Source organism: Psittacula echo, assembly GCF_963264785.1.
Source record: "Psittacula echo genome assembly, chromosome: Z".
In the NCBI taxonomy this organism is placed as follows: domain Eukaryota; kingdom Metazoa; phylum Chordata; class Aves; order Psittaciformes; family Psittacidae; genus Psittacula; species Psittacula echo.
In genome coordinates, this window is record NC_137742.1 from 93,899,673 (window position 1) to 93,914,843 (window position 15,171).

General features: G+C 43.4%; 1 protein-coding gene across 1 annotated transcript in view; it reads right to left on the reverse strand.

The window, feature by feature from the left end:
* Positions 1 to 5,318: 5,318 nt before the first annotated feature.
* SLC7A10 (solute carrier family 7 member 10) overlaps positions 5,319 to 15,171 on the reverse strand; it is a 42,222-nt gene continuing 32,369 nt past the window's right edge. Inside the window, exons 3-11 of the mRNA XM_080637464.1 lie at positions 15,000 to 15,151; positions 14,158 to 14,283; positions 13,116 to 13,269; positions 11,615 to 11,738; positions 11,416 to 11,519; positions 10,208 to 10,304; positions 7,471 to 7,620; positions 7,040 to 7,217; positions 5,319 to 5,975 (exon numbers count right to left, since the gene is read on the reverse strand). Coding sequence (XP_080493590.1) covers positions 5,839 to 5,975; positions 7,040 to 7,217; positions 7,471 to 7,620; positions 10,208 to 10,304; positions 11,416 to 11,519; positions 11,615 to 11,738; positions 13,116 to 13,269; positions 14,158 to 14,283; positions 15,000 to 15,151 — 1,222 coding nt within the window. The 3' untranslated portion in view covers positions 5,319 to 5,838. The remainder of the gene's footprint in view (positions 5,976 to 7,039; positions 7,218 to 7,470; positions 7,621 to 10,207; positions 10,305 to 11,415; positions 11,520 to 11,614; positions 11,739 to 13,115; positions 13,270 to 14,157; positions 14,284 to 14,999; positions 15,152 to 15,171) is intronic.

The window sequence follows — 15,171 nt, forward strand, 5'->3', positions numbered from 1 at the left end:
CACACTTTAATGAAAGTTAATCAGCTAATAAACTTGCTAATTTTTTTGTTATTTTAATAATGCTTTTCTGCACTCTTTAAAGATTTTTGTAGACAGGAAGGAGAAGGAAAGTATTTAAGATAGGTTTTTGTTTTGTTTTGGTTTTGGTTTGGTTTTTAAGATACAAGCCTCCCCTGTTCAAGCAGCCAAAAACCCCTCCCTAAAAAACTCACTGAATAGAGAAGAGTACTTATGCTGGTTTAAGAAGATTAGAAGCTCACAGGCAGTATTAAAGGAAAAGTGACTCTTGTGTTTTCTCTTACTGCTGTTAAAACATGGGGAATGTTTCTGTTTGAAATTCTGGCATCTGCCAGCTTGTATTTGACTTTGTAACATCCCTTAAATCTACTTGTTTTCTGTTATCTGCTATGTTGTTTGTTGTTTTGTTTTTTCTCCTTCAGGTTTTATGCTCTTTATTTACATTGTATATATTCATTTACCCATAAAATTTTACCACAATGAATGTACAGGTATATGGTTCAGGTGTGGCATCATGGTTGACAGTGTCTGCTGGTTCCTGGACAATGATACTAAGCAAGTAAGATGCTGGGCATCATCATACTTTGCTCTTGGTTTGGATCCGTTCATTTTTAATAAAATTTCATGTGCCCAGAGACTGTGGGTTTCTGACTGTCACAAAGATATAAGGTGCCTAAATTATACTGTACCTTTGTTTGACTGCATACGCCAACCCCAGCTCAGTGTGTTGACATGAGTATGAAGGGTGGCAGAAGCCCTGAAATGTGTGACTGTTTAGGTGGTTAAAAATAGTTATGTCTGAAGTACAGCCTCCTTTCCCTTCACTGAGGACAATGCTTGTTTTGCGATGGTTCCCCTTCCCAGTCTGCTTTGGAGGGTACTGTTGGCTCTGTTCTGCTTTCAGAAGGTGGAGACTGTGTTATTTTGTGTTGACAGAGATTTAGCCTATAGAGTTAGAAATCTTTATCTGTATTGTAGAGAATTGGACAGACTTTACGACCATCTAGACTTATCTGTAGCCATGAAGGATGGAAGGACAGGGCTTGGTGCAGAGAGATGATACCTCCTAACCTAGCAGGAAATGTTTGCTTTACTTCACCATGCAGTGCCAATTCAGCTGCAATGACAGTGGCACAGGCAGTAATACTACCAACTTATATGAGGGAGGCTGAATTGAATATAGCCCATGGAATGGAAATAGAGTAAAAAATGATACCTGTGTATTTGCCACAGTTTGTTGACAGCCTGTGCAGTGCAATAGGTATGTCTTATGACAAACCATGGAGATAACTTGAAAAGCATTGAGGGAATTAAGTATTTTTTTAATCAGGCCTTTTTCTGAGGGGGAGCAGAAGAACTGCTTTTGATTATTTGAGATTTTTGGCCTTTTTAGGAAACTGAGTTTTAATCTCCCAGGCAGATATTGGGATTTAAAACCCAGCACAAATGCTGGCTGCATGTTACCTGAACCTCACTGGTAGCAAACCACATCTGTTCTCCTCCCTTGTCAGCCTCTGTTATCTAATGGCAAATGCCATTGGATTAGCTGTCCTCCTCTTCTCAGATTCCAGCTCTTGTGTCTTGGCTACAAGGAACAAAATCCTGATGCGGGTGGTAGAAGTTTCATTTTTATTCCATCTTCATTCTGTATGTTTCCTGCCTTACAGTGCCTCCTAGGTCTCCCTACCTTCTATCATTCTCTTTTCCCTTAGGACTTGAAGACAAATTTCATTTTGGGCTCTCAGCATCTCTTGGTCACTTTCTAATGCTTCTCCTTGGATTTTCCCTTCTCATTTGTCCAAACGCAGAATTTTCTCATTGAAGGTATAACACTGATGAGACCTGCCAAAGACTGAGGAAGGGAAGTTTAAAAAACCAAAGAGGCTTTGCATGCATTCACTGCTGGAGATGAGAGTGGCAACAGGGCGTACTCATTTGAACTCTTAAGGCTTTAGGAAAAGACAAACGCCAAGCAAGGTTTACCCTTCATTTTTTTTAACATTTTCAGTTATGACATATACTTCAATATCTCTCATGAAGCTCCTTAGCAGCTGAGTAATTGCTAACTTCTTGTTATTTAGTGCTTGATACAAAGGAGCTGGAAAGCAAATGTGGTTTGTTTTCAAGGCTTCAAGAATTCACAAATAGGAGAGTGAAACATGAGAAGTGCCTTGACAAGGGCCTCTGAAAACAAAGCGTGGGAGAGCATGTTTTGTGGGGGTTGTTTGCTTGTTTGTTCATTTATTTGCTTTCCCCTCCAAGATGAATCATTTTATTTAGCTTCAGCTTTTCGTCATAGAGAGGCACATCTGCTGTCACAGCATCAGCTTGTTCACAGACCAGCAGTGGCAGTAGGCTCTCTGACAGGTTTCCCAACCTACCATGACTCTTCACCAGGCGATGGTGGTGGTCTCCAGGGGCCACTGGCCTCAGTCCCCTTGTCAAGGGTTGAGTCACGGTTGTGATTTCAGAAATGATTGAGTGTGGTGAACATCTTATTTGCGTATTTTTGGATACATTTTTTGGTAAAGATGCTTCCAACTCAGATGTATTATTAAATACACAGCGATGCATCAATCATTCTGGAATCAGATGAAAGCTCTGAACTGATGCAGGTCTCTCTCCTTGACGCTGCTGAGATCAAACTTCTCTAGTTTATGTGCTAATGTGAACTGAAAACAGCCAATTCCTTTATCAAGTTTATGAAACCACTGAAGAGCAGCTAGGCCAGCAGCAGCAGCTCTGCCTCATTCTCCCTGTGCTTCCCATCAGTGCCTACCCAGCTCTTATGTCCTATTGAGCATCGTCTTACTTGGGAGAGGGACTGTCTTCCCTGTCTGCGTTTTGCACAGCACATAGAAGAGTGATGGTATGATCTATTGCTGCTTTTCTCAGTACAGCGATAATGCAGGTAAGAATAATCCAGTACATCTTTCACTGACTTTGCATTAAGCTGACTTAGATGTGACACTATTTGTAATATATGTAATAATATATGTAATAATATATGTATTGTAATATTTGTAAAATGTTCGTTTTCTCTCTGAAATTCTCTGAATGCTGTATTCTTGCCAGCACTAAAAGAATACACAGCACAGAATATTTTTCTGCATTGCAATCTAATATTTTATGCTACATAAATATAATAGCATATAATATATAGTATTACATAGTATAACTTTGCTTTTAAAGCTTTGTTTAAATTCCTTTCTTTTGGAAACAACTTGCTTTTCCATATCAAGTATCACAGTATTCTTGGTGTGCTTGTCTCAAGGTTTGTCTCTTGTTCGGTGGGCTTTAAAATACTAGTAATTATATCTCCTTTGGACCTGTTGCTTCATCTTTTGGAAAATTCAAGCTTTCACGGGGTTGAGCATGCTGCTAACTTTTATTTAACATATGAATTCACCTTTCTAGTGTTGTACATTGATTTCTGTGGTTAGAAATTTTACACATTGGGAACTAACTTTTGCAATGCCTCTAAAAATAATATACGTGATATTGAAAGCACAGATGAAGCTGTTCTTACAAATGAAATAAGACATTCTGGAACACCTTTTGGGGATTGGTATGTAATTCAAAGATGAGCTCTACTAAGTCATCCTGTTCTAAATTCAGCCTATTGATTTAAGGACTAGTGTTGATTGGTTTAATTCAAGGCAGTATAATCAGGGAAAATTTGAGCCAAACTCAGTTAACAACAAGGAGGCAATTGGTCCTTTAATTTTCCTTTTGATTTCATTAAAGAATAGCCAAGGAAACCCTCAGTAGTACATTATTATTATTATTATTATTATTATTATTATTATTTTATTATTATTACCACCTTTCTCATTGCCATGCAGTCTTCTTGTCTCAAGAGCCGCAAAGTTTTGGGTACTGGCTGATTTCCACACCTTAATTGTTTAAACCAACAAAAATAAAACCACACCAAGCCTTCACAGTTCTGAAAGCAGTCATCATTGCGGGTGCCATAATGCATTTAATTTTACCACTAGATGATGAAGTTCTTGAAAAAAATTAATCTGTTGGAAATTATACCACAGAATGAGGATTTTGAACTATGGAAAATAGGACTTGGCCACAAGAGCCTCCAGTGCGGGTGAAGTGCTCAGCTGCTGCTTAGTCAGAATAAATAGGGGAGGTGTGCTGTGAAATAAAAACAAAAGCAAGCTGAATATATATGATTTTTCATTGGCAAACTTCATATATTCAAAACAGCATTTAAAATGTGGAATCTCTCTTCACATGTGTGCATTTGTACACACAAACCCCACACCTTTTTAACTAAATACGTATTTTAATCTGTTAGGATTTACAGCTTTATACAAAGAGCAGAGTGTAAGTTGTGTCTTTTGAAGGTCTTCTGTCTGGAAGTTCAGAGGGATGGATAGGTATTTAAAAATACAAATACTTCTGAATAATAAGTTATGTTGGAAAGATAATGCTTCTTGAACTTGCTCCTTGTTTTAAGTCCATATTTAAATCTTCGTAGAGTGTGTGGTACTTGATAAACTAAGAGACAATGAATCCTTAATTTTTATACCAGGGCCTGTAACACATAGAAAGATACTTTTAAAATTAAATCCACAGAGCTGTTACCAAGGCTACTGAACGTGACAGGGTTTGTTTTCAGAAGTTGCAGAAGAACGGTAGCGGCTCAAAATGTTGCCCAGAGCTGTTCTTGTGTTTTGCATTTTCAAAAGATCCTTTGTTGTGAAAGGGGCCATATTGCTACAGCAGCAAATCTTTATATATTAATTAAATAGGTGAACTAGAGGGTTTTCCTAGTCTTTGCCACAAATAAAATATGCAAAACAGTTTTTAAAGATGTGAGGATGATTTAGGTTTGCTGCTTGGCTTAGGGTAGTTGAAATGGGGAATTTGAAGCAATGTGACATAGAATCACAGAGTGGTTTGGGTTGGAAGGGACATTAAAGCTCATCTGGTTACAACCCCCCTGCCACAGGCAGGGACACCTTCCACTAGACCAGGTTGCTTACTGGATGGTGTGAACAGCGCTGTCCCCATCGGGATAGAGGAACCCAGCTTCGCCCTTGCAAAAATGCCGCAGATTTGAGATACTTGAGATTTTTGTCACTACTTCTGCATATGGTTTTTTTCCTGTGCCACCAAATGATGCCTGGACAGTCAGGCAGGCATGGGTTTGTACCTTGGACTCTAAGGACCACCCTGGCTGGTTATCGCTCACTGCAGAGCCCTGGCTGCACTGGTGCTTGGGTGCTCAGACAGAAATAATCCTTTGGGCTGGAACTCTGACACCTTTTGTGATTTGTGGGGATTCCCTCTACCCAGGGACAGGGATTTTCCAGCTGGGATGGGTGTCCCAAGGTCTTCTCACTTTCTGATTTCTCCACTTTGATTTTGTGTTGGGAGCTGCCCTACTTTTGAAATGCCTGAATTCGCATGTCTCTGATGGACCCTCACAGCAGCTAAAATCAGTATTCCAGAGCTGTATCTGTGCTGCTTTCCCCCACTGCGCATGTTTGCTGCCAGAAAAAAAAAAAAAAAAAAAAAGCAACCAGTGCCTTATTTTATATTTTATTTTTCTTCTTTTTCTTTTTTTTTAAATTTTTTCTCTCATTTTTTCTTTTGTTTTTTCTTTTTTTTTTTTTTTTTTTTTTTTAATTTTTAAGGTAAAACCTAACAGCTACAGATGCCGTGAGGGTGCAGCACACGATGGGCTTCACTACTGGAGCTCTAAAACCTTTTTTTTTTTTCTTTTCTTTTTTCCAGAAAAACTTTTAGCAAAAACCAGGATGTAAACAAGAAGCCACTGCAGCCTCCGAGGCCACGCCGTTACTTCCTCATGTCCGTCTCGCTTGCCTGCTGCCGAGAGCGGGCCGAGGTTGCTGAGAATGCCTCTTCCTCCGCCGCAACTCCCCCCTGAGGGTAGACCACAAAACACAGCTTCTGTCCCCAGCACGTCATGGACTCTGCAGGAGCAAACGTGCGGGTGGTTAATGGGGATGGTTGAGCTCGTCTAAAAGCACGATGCTGGGGTGATGCAACGTGTGAATCAGTGTGCATCTTCCCATCCATGGCCACTCGGTCCTGCTGCGCAGAGACTGCCCCTCCAACCCTTCTCATCTCTAGCTCAGTGATTAAACAGTGTTGATGAAGCAGGCGCAGGTTAAGATGGGCAGTGTTAGGGATGCTTTTCCCAGCCCCTTGCAGAGCTGTGCTGGCAAAGACAGGCTGGAATGGCTGCCAGCCCTCCTGGCACTGTATCAGCATTGGGACTGCTGATCCTGGGGACCTCTGGTAAGAGCAAAAGGCTGCAGTGTGCTTGGTTGAAAGTTCTCGCCTCAGAGCAAAGCAATTAAAAGCCAATCATAGCCAAGCCATCCAAGACTTATGTGCAGTTTTAATTTTACATGAGTGATAATGTAAGGCTTTCTTATCTTTTGAGGGTGAAATAATTCACTGTGCCATGTGGGGTTTCTGCAGCAGGATGTGCTGGTGGCAGAGTGGGATGAAAGCTTGTGTGCATTTATTAGTTCTTTTGTGATAGTTCATTCAGCCTTAATAGAATTACAGAATGGTTTGGGCTGGAAGAGACTTTAAAGCTCACCAAGTTCCAATCCGTTGCCACGGGCAGGGACACCTTCCGCTAGAGCAGGTTGCTCCAAGCCCCATCCAACCTGGCCTTGAACACTGCCAGGGATGGGGCAGCCGCAGCTTCTCTGGGCAACCTGTGCCAGTGCCTCACTGTTGCACTCCTGTGTATCTGGCTCTGGAACAGACTGGTGTGTGAGCTGAGTGGGTGAGGTGCTGCACAGAGGCACGAAAGGAGGTGAGCAAACATGCTCAAGAGTGAGCAAAAGAGTTGCCCAGAGGCAAGCTTTGTGGCCAGGAGCCGCCTGTGAGCAGGAGCGGTGGTTGGGCTCACACAGGATGTTCCCTTGCTGTTTTAGTGCTGCCGGTTCAGAGGTTAAGCAGATCCCTGCAGACCCAAGCACAACCAGCAGTGCATCGGGGCACCGTGGCACTGGCTTACCTATTAGCCTATTTACACTCTTTGGTTTATTTCTCCAGTAGACTCCAAGGAAGAACACTGGCACTCCAGTTAAAATGATAATAAGTCCAACTCCACAGACGACTGGCTCGGAGTATAAGCTGAAGATCAGCAGAAATGCCCAAAATGCCAGGTAAGTGATGGGGATGAGGAGGTTCACCTACCAGGAGAGAGCAGAACACAACTGTGCAGACCAACAGCAGTGGCTGAGTGGGTGCATCTTAGGACCTCCCTGTGGTTGTGTGTATCCAATTTTTACACTAATGGCTCTTTGAGACATGGTTTGGGACCACAAAACATTACCGCTACATCAAAAAATAAACCATGATTCAAAACAGATGGAGAGCTTGGTGTGCCCATCCCACCCTTTGCATCACTATTGCAACCAAGAGATTTAGCTTTAACATTGTTACCTTGATAGGTCTGAAGATTTTGGGTTTCTTGCATCGTAACACAATCAGGCCTATAATTGTCACTCCGTAGCAGAGGTAGTTAATAAATGACACATAATTGATTAGCGTGTATGTGTCTCCAACAAGCATGATGACAAGAGTGGCCGTACACTGCAAAGAGAAAAGTATAACCTTCCTTGAGTCATTACTAGAAAGAGTAGCTTAAACCCAACAAAAACAAGCAAAAAACCAAAAAACAAGCAAAAAACCCATTAAAGCATTTAAATACCTTTTGTTTACAGGCCCTCCTGGGTATCTGCTGCCTTCTGTGGTTCAAAGCGTTATCCCTGGGCTATGCCACTGGGGCTGAGTGGGGATTTAGGATTATTTGGCACATGCTGAGGGTCTGTTTATAAGTACCCCGAGGTGCTGGCAGAGGTGTCTCTACTGCCCATGACTGGGCAGGCAGGGCCAGGAGAACTGGCAGAGCTCTGTATCGCTCTGCTCTACCCATTCCTGTTCTTTGTTTTAAAAGCTATTGACCCCTCTGGTGCGAACTGCTGATGGAAGAAGGATTTCTTGCAGACTGAACACGTTGTGGTCAGTGCACTACATTGTTGCAGGTGCCCTGTATATTATAAAGAATGAGCTTTGCCCTTTATCCTTGCTGGCCCACAGCTCATTCTGCAGATGACTGGCATCAGTAATCTTTTGAGCATTACATGTGTTTGGAAGCTGGCAGATTGATGGTGGAAATTTCCATGCTATAAACTCACTTGTTTATACTGTGCAAAACCGGGAGAGCTGGCTCCTTGAGTCCCACACCACTGCCAGTCAGTACCCTAGGAGCTGAGCCCTGGCCTCCACCACATACTGGTCCTGTGAACACTGTCTGCTGGTGGCCAGAGCCTGAGGGAAGCCAAGTATCCACATCTCTTCAGAGAGAGCTCAGGTTTTTGGTCTCTTACTCCAAGCTCTCCTTTTGCTTATGTCCCTTTTCCTCAATTTGCTGTTCCAATAGCAAAGTGCTGTTGGAAGGGAGGGCTTCTGCACCACCAGCACCAGGAACTAAGCACCTCTATCAGACAACACTCTGGTCCCCCCTGGGGACCTCACAGGCTTGGGAGGGGATTCCAACACCTTGGGCAGTATCACCACAAAATGGATTTCAAATAGGAGGGTGTTTTATATCCGTATAACATGTTCCTAGCTTTCATCTGACAGTGTCATACACACACACAACCCTCTCCTGCCACTCACAGGTTTTACAGTGATGCTGCTTGGAGCATTGTGATTCTGTGCATAGGTGACACCAATGTCTCAGGTCTGCTCATGGTGTGGGCATGATTGCTGGGTGGTACAAGGCTGCAGGGGCTGTGCTGCTTCGTTAATTGCCTGGCCACAGCCACATGGCAGGTGGGACAGCTGGATGCTCCCCACTGTATTGCAAAAAACCCCAGTCTGTTTATTTTACACTTAGCTTGGTCCCTTGATTTTTGAAAGGATTAGTAAAAATACAGGCCTCACTGGTGGTGTTAAAAAGGCCTTTCTCCACGTACAAAGAAACCTTTCTTCATGCAGAGAGCTGGGTATGATTCATTGGAAGAGGAAAAGGAACCTGGGGTATTAATTAGGTTTGCCTAAAGTCTGACCCAGTTTGCGACTGTAGCTGTCTACATTATATTTGTTAAGAAATTAATATTTCCTAGGACTTGATATACCCTGAGCTGCTTTAAAACACCTTGTCCTGTGATTGCACTATGATTCAGGGAGGATGTTTTGAACAGAGCAGAGAACTGGTGTACACCTGATGGATCAGCCAGCTGTTTCACAGCGAAGCAGCCTCTGAAACTCAGTGTGTAATTTCAAACAATGTATTTTTAAGGACAAAAGAGTTTCACTTCAGTGGCATCAGCAGCCCAGCAGTAGCCCATGGTGGGACCAGGGGTCTCTGCCTACCCCAGCACCTTGCATGGGCAACACATGAGGTGTTTGTGGTGGGCATTAAGCCCCAGGGATGCTGTAAAGCCTCAGCTAGATGCAAATGTTGCCATAAAAGCAGGATGTGCAGGAGGGCTTATGTGGTGAAATTTGGTCTGGGTGTATTGTGCCAGAATTGCTCTTATTGCTGGGAGACAGATACACAAGTGTGCACCTTCCTAGTGCATCTGGGGTCAAACCTGCCTGTTTTTATCCAAATATGCAGCTAGCCAAGATTTCAGATAAATGCCCTTTGGGGAATTCCCTTTCTCAGGCCATGCAACAGGGGACAGCAGCAGCGAGAGTCATTTTCCTCTGTAATGTCTTTGATGCTTCAGTAAAACCCATCACATATCCTACCCTCACTGTTGGTAAAAGTGTATGAAGCTCTTTGTTCCCAAATGCTTGTGTAAAGCAGACAAAATTAATCAAAAGAGCTTCTCCCTTCTTAAACAAATTGTCTGTTTCAAAAGCCAGTCTCTACCTCTGCTGTGGGTAGAACAAGTGGTAATGGGCTTAAATTGCAGCTCAAGTTAAATATGAGTGAAACTGTCCAGGCCCCCAGGATGGCTGGGAATAGGAGGGATTATTTCCGAAGCTGAAGGCTGCTCCCCTTTGGGGCCATCGGAAGCGCTTGGCCAGCACCCACCAGCAGCACTCCAGGCTGACTCTCTTCTCCTCCTTATGGGGTTTAATGGCCTCTCAAGCTCTTCTCTCTGTGATTTAGTATTTATAAAAGCAGGTTACAGAAAGGCAGAGCAGGGACAGTAAAACTTACACAGACGAGCAGGGCAGGGATGGGTGTGCAGTGTTTGACGTGGATCATGGCAAGCAGACTTGGCAAATGGCCTTCTCGAGCACCGGAGAAACATAACCTGGAAATGAGAGCAGTAATGCTGAACCAGCTGGGTGTACAACAGCCTCTTCAGTTCCTAGCCATAGAACATCTCTAATCTCAACACCTGCACTGCTGTGGAAGGGAGCTGCAGCCTATGGGTGCTGGGCTGCAACTGGGGAGATGACTAGAGACTGCTTGTGTAACCTGGTGTAAGTCACTGAAACTAGACCCTTCAGTATACGAGGCCTTTAATGGCTAATAGCATCTGTGAAATGACCTGCTTTGAGGTGCCAAATTACCTCTAAGCAGGGGGACCGAAATCTGTCCGGTTTTGCCAGCGCTGCCTCCTTACCCAGGGTGGGATGAGTACTGTGAAGGTTGTGTGGGGATCAGCTATATATAGCCAAGGCACAAAACCCCTCATAGATAGTGTTTCCAGTGTCAAAAAGGTTTTAAATAAGGTTTAACATGCCTGAGGTTTAACTTCACTTCTAAGTGCGTAACATGTAACATATGCACTCAGATTTGTGGCATCTCATTGTACTCATGAAAGTGCTGAGATAAATAACTTCCCAAGGTACTTAAGACTTGAGTTGTTTCCTCAAAACTTTTTCACAACTTTTTAATTAAGTTCAGAGAGGTCAGTTAATATAAATAGACTTTATAGACTATGCTGCAATACACTTTACAGATTCTGGCCCCGCTATCAGCAGCGTGCATGCAAAACATCTGCCCAAAAGGAGTTTTTCCACTAGAGAATGAAAATGTCTGTAACTGGGAACAGCACCAGGCCCTAAAACTGCTCTTTGAGTGAAGCACAATTTAGCTTGTAGCTACTGGAACTTTATCGGTGTAAAATGACTTTGGTTCCATGCTAAAGCTGTGTTAGGCTCTTACTGTGAGTTATTCCACATCTGCAGACAATTTCAGAAGCTCGTAAGGATTATTTTGCAAGAGATTCCACGATTCAATATTACATTTGATGATTCAAAACAGAGCAATTCATAACTGAATGTATCCAACACACCCAACAACGACCTCATGCTCTACACCATCCAAAATGTCTAGCTAGCATTTCTTTAGCAAATGCAATTAAACCAGCCCCTCCCCAAATTAGATAACGTTCATAAAATTGTACTGCATCTAACCTTGATGAGGTAAAAAGGTATCCATTTATTCCTCCAAATGTAGATAGGGCCACTGAGACTGGCATAACCCAGGAAAAATAGCCCAGTAACTTTTCACCAAATGTCTAAAGCAACAGAAGGCAGAGAAACTGAAATACACTGCAAAGCACAGAACCAAAATCAAAGTGTATTTTAGACATCCAGGGAATGGTTTACTTACTACCGCCACAGCGTTGGAGGACAAGAGCTCTTGGGGTGACATGGCAGTGAAATATGCAATGTTGGTGAATGTATACACAAATGTCACCAATGGGATGGATATGAATATGGCACGAGGTAGGTTCCTAATAAGAGAATTAGGCGCATAGATAAGAAATTACAGTCATGTACAGTGAGACCACAACAACCATGTGCAGCTGTATGTACAGGCACCAGTGGTGCAATGAAAGGCCTTGTTTTGCTTTACTTTCCCCTGCTCTGAAAAGGAACAAGATCCTGTTGTTCAGGTGGCTGTCTTGGCCTGTCCCATGCTGTAAACCTGGTCTGGTCATACAACACCATGGCAACTTACAGCCAGACAGATCTACTTGACCTCTGATGCAGAGACCTCCTTAGAGGTGGACACCTGAACCACCCTGTATCTAAGGTAATAATGGATTTCTCTCCTTGTGTCAGATTTGCAAAAAAAAGTCTTTAAAAACTTTACTTAACCTTTATGATTTTGAACAGATTTAGTAAAAATGGGAAGTATTTTTCTATAGTTTTCCCTTGGAGACTGCAATAATAATAAAAACAGCCATTCACTCCTTTTTTTCTCTATTTCTCAGCTGAGGCCACATTTGCCTTATTTAAGTCATAACTTTTCATTATTCAGTTTTGAAATTGTGGTGGTCCATTAAAATGATGGTGTTTTACTGAGGGAACACTGTGCCACACTTGCTTTATTCCTGCCAAGACCTCTGGATGTGTACTTTGCCACTCACTAGTGCGAGTTACGTGCAGAGCCGCTTGTAAGGCTGCAGCTCTAATTCATTCCCACGCGGGCACTGTAATAGCTTCAATTTCTCCTTGTTTAATCGCTGTGTGCCTTGGATGGCCAGAAATAATGCTCGGAGAGCTGCTCTTGCCATTTGTCATTCCACTTCAAATGTTGAAACATTTGAGCTTTGCTTTACTAAATTAACATTTTACTTTCCCTCCAGCTTTCCAGCCTGCATGTGATAAATCATTTCCAAGCCCTTTCCCATACCCAGGACCAGCATGATGTTGGTCGCCCTGGGGGGAGCAGCCACGCAATGACTTTCTGATCTCTTTCTGGTGTCTGTAGAAGATCCCCTTTGGGTGAAAAAGCAAAGGGATTTAAACATAATCCCACATTTTTCTAATAGAAGTGATTCTCCCTATAGCCCCTTGAATGACATCTCATTGATGGTTATTTTTTGCTATAGAAGCACTGTGTGATTGAACAGTGCCATAAAGATGCTGCTTTGTTTTACAGGCTGGTTTCAGTTAATGCCTTACGCAATACATTTTTAATTCCATTGTTCCTTTAACTTGCCTCCCATCTCTTCTAAACAAAAAATCTCTCTCTACTTTAGAAAGACCAGTCCCATAGACATGGAAGGATATTGCTGCAGCTTATGAAATGAATAATATTACCAGATAGCTCCAATGTCTCAGCACTTCCAGAAAGCGTGGATGGCACAGAACCGAATACTTGCCTGCGGGGGTCAACCAGTTCTTCCGTTACATAGTTCAAGAAGTTCCAGCCACTGAACGCAAATGACCCTTGGAGGAAAGCTAAAGCTAAATGCCCCACAGATGGAGTCATCCAAAAATTGAATGCATTGCTTGGTGTCAGCTCTTTGTAGTTTCCTGCACAGAGAGCGCAAGCAAGAGGTTAATCCACCCCTACCTACCACAGACACCAGGAAACAGGTGATTTTTAGTCTTTATTTTCATTGGTTTTGGGTCTTCATGCTCTTCATGTCACCATGGGCTGGCACTGCACTTGCAGGGCTTTCTGTGGAGTGGTGTCCTGGGGAAGCAGCTTGGGTTGTACTCACAGCATCCCTCATTGCACTGAGGCCACCGCTGTGCCTCATGGGACCAAGCAGCACTGCCTGAGGATGGCTCCTGGGCAGTGTCAGTTCCTACCTGTTTTTAATGTGGTTTTCTTTTACAAGAGTTTGGTAGAACTGCTGAAAAATAAAATGTCTGTGGGGCTGGCAGGCTGTGGGACTATTACCCCTGAGAAAACATGTTTGCTCTCTGCAAATGTCATACTTTATCTTCCTTTATATGACTCATGATATACATGATAAAAACACTGTGAGCCTTTTGTGTTTTCTGCTTTCTGTTAAGTTGGTGAGTCAGCGAGACCTTGTTTTTTGCCTATTTTTAATCATATAAGTGACTTTTTGCAGGAAATTTGACTAATGCCCGAATTCATTTTACACCCAGGATACTTCAAATTTAAGAAAAATACAACAGATTAAAAAAATTCAGTAACTATTCTTAAACATCCTCAGCTGCATTTATTCCATCAGAACCAATAAGGTGGGCCAGAAAGGGACTCATTTAAGAGAATACAGCTGATTTCTCTGTGGTGCCATCCTTTCTGTTGCTGTGTGAGTACTCAGGCCCGCACCTCAGCTAAACCCAGTGCTCCTTTGGGTCAGTTTGTAAGGAGAAAACAGTGAGTGGGGAAAATTACTTCTATCAACAGTACCATACCCGTGCTGGAGCTGTCTCACAGAGTACCTTTAAAGATCTGTATGAAGCCCACAATAATGATAAGGGCCAGGGCTAAGAGTTTTCCTGCTGTAAATATATCCTGAATGCGTGTTGCCCATCGAACGCTGGAGCTGTTCACCCACGTCAGGAGGACTGGAGAGCAAAAGACTGAATTCAGTGACATGAAATCATGTTTATTTAAGACCACACAGTCAAAGCATTCAAAAGCACAGAGTGACCTGCACATCCCTGTGGGGAGCACTAGCATGGCTGGGAGCAATGCAAGGAGGAGCTTTGTCTTTCCTTAAGAGAATCCCAGCTGCAGGGGCATCTCTATCAGCCAACAGCCTTCCCGCCTTGGGTGCTGTTGGCTGTGGCTCCCCCGAGGTCTAGTTACTGTGCCTGGGTAGCGCTCAATGTGTAGGGATCACCATCTCCTCATGGAAATGGTGAATGTCTCTGGTCCTTGTATCTCTGGCTTGCTTTTGCTGGCTCTGCAAGTAATTAATGTGGAGCCAGTGCCATCCTGCATTTCCTATGCACTTGCATTTGTGAATGTACAAGACTAGGAAGGGCTCAAATGGTGGGTCACCCATGCTGGGTGCCCATGGCCCTGCCCCGTCCCATAAACTCGCCTGCTGCCACTTCCCTGGGACCTGCAGGGATTCAGGTGCCTTTATGCCCTACTCCAGCCACTGTGCTTGCTGCAGGCAAGCAGGAAGAGACTGCATATCCCACACCAGTCATGGTGCCTGTCTTGGGACTTCCCTTGTTGTGGCCATGACCCCAGCCTGGCTGGAGTGGCCCCTCGAGTGGTCCCATGTAAAACCAAGACAAGCTTTGTGTGTGTGTGAGAAGCAAATACTCACGTAAACACACCATGGAGAGGATCCTGGAGGCATTATAGGGGGGGATACAGTTAGGAAAGACAGGCTGCAGGACATAGTTTGAGAAGGTCAGCGCAATGACGGCTAAACTGGTAGGGTACATGATAAGCACTGCACTCCACAGCAGCAGAAACCTGGAAGACAAGAAAAAGCA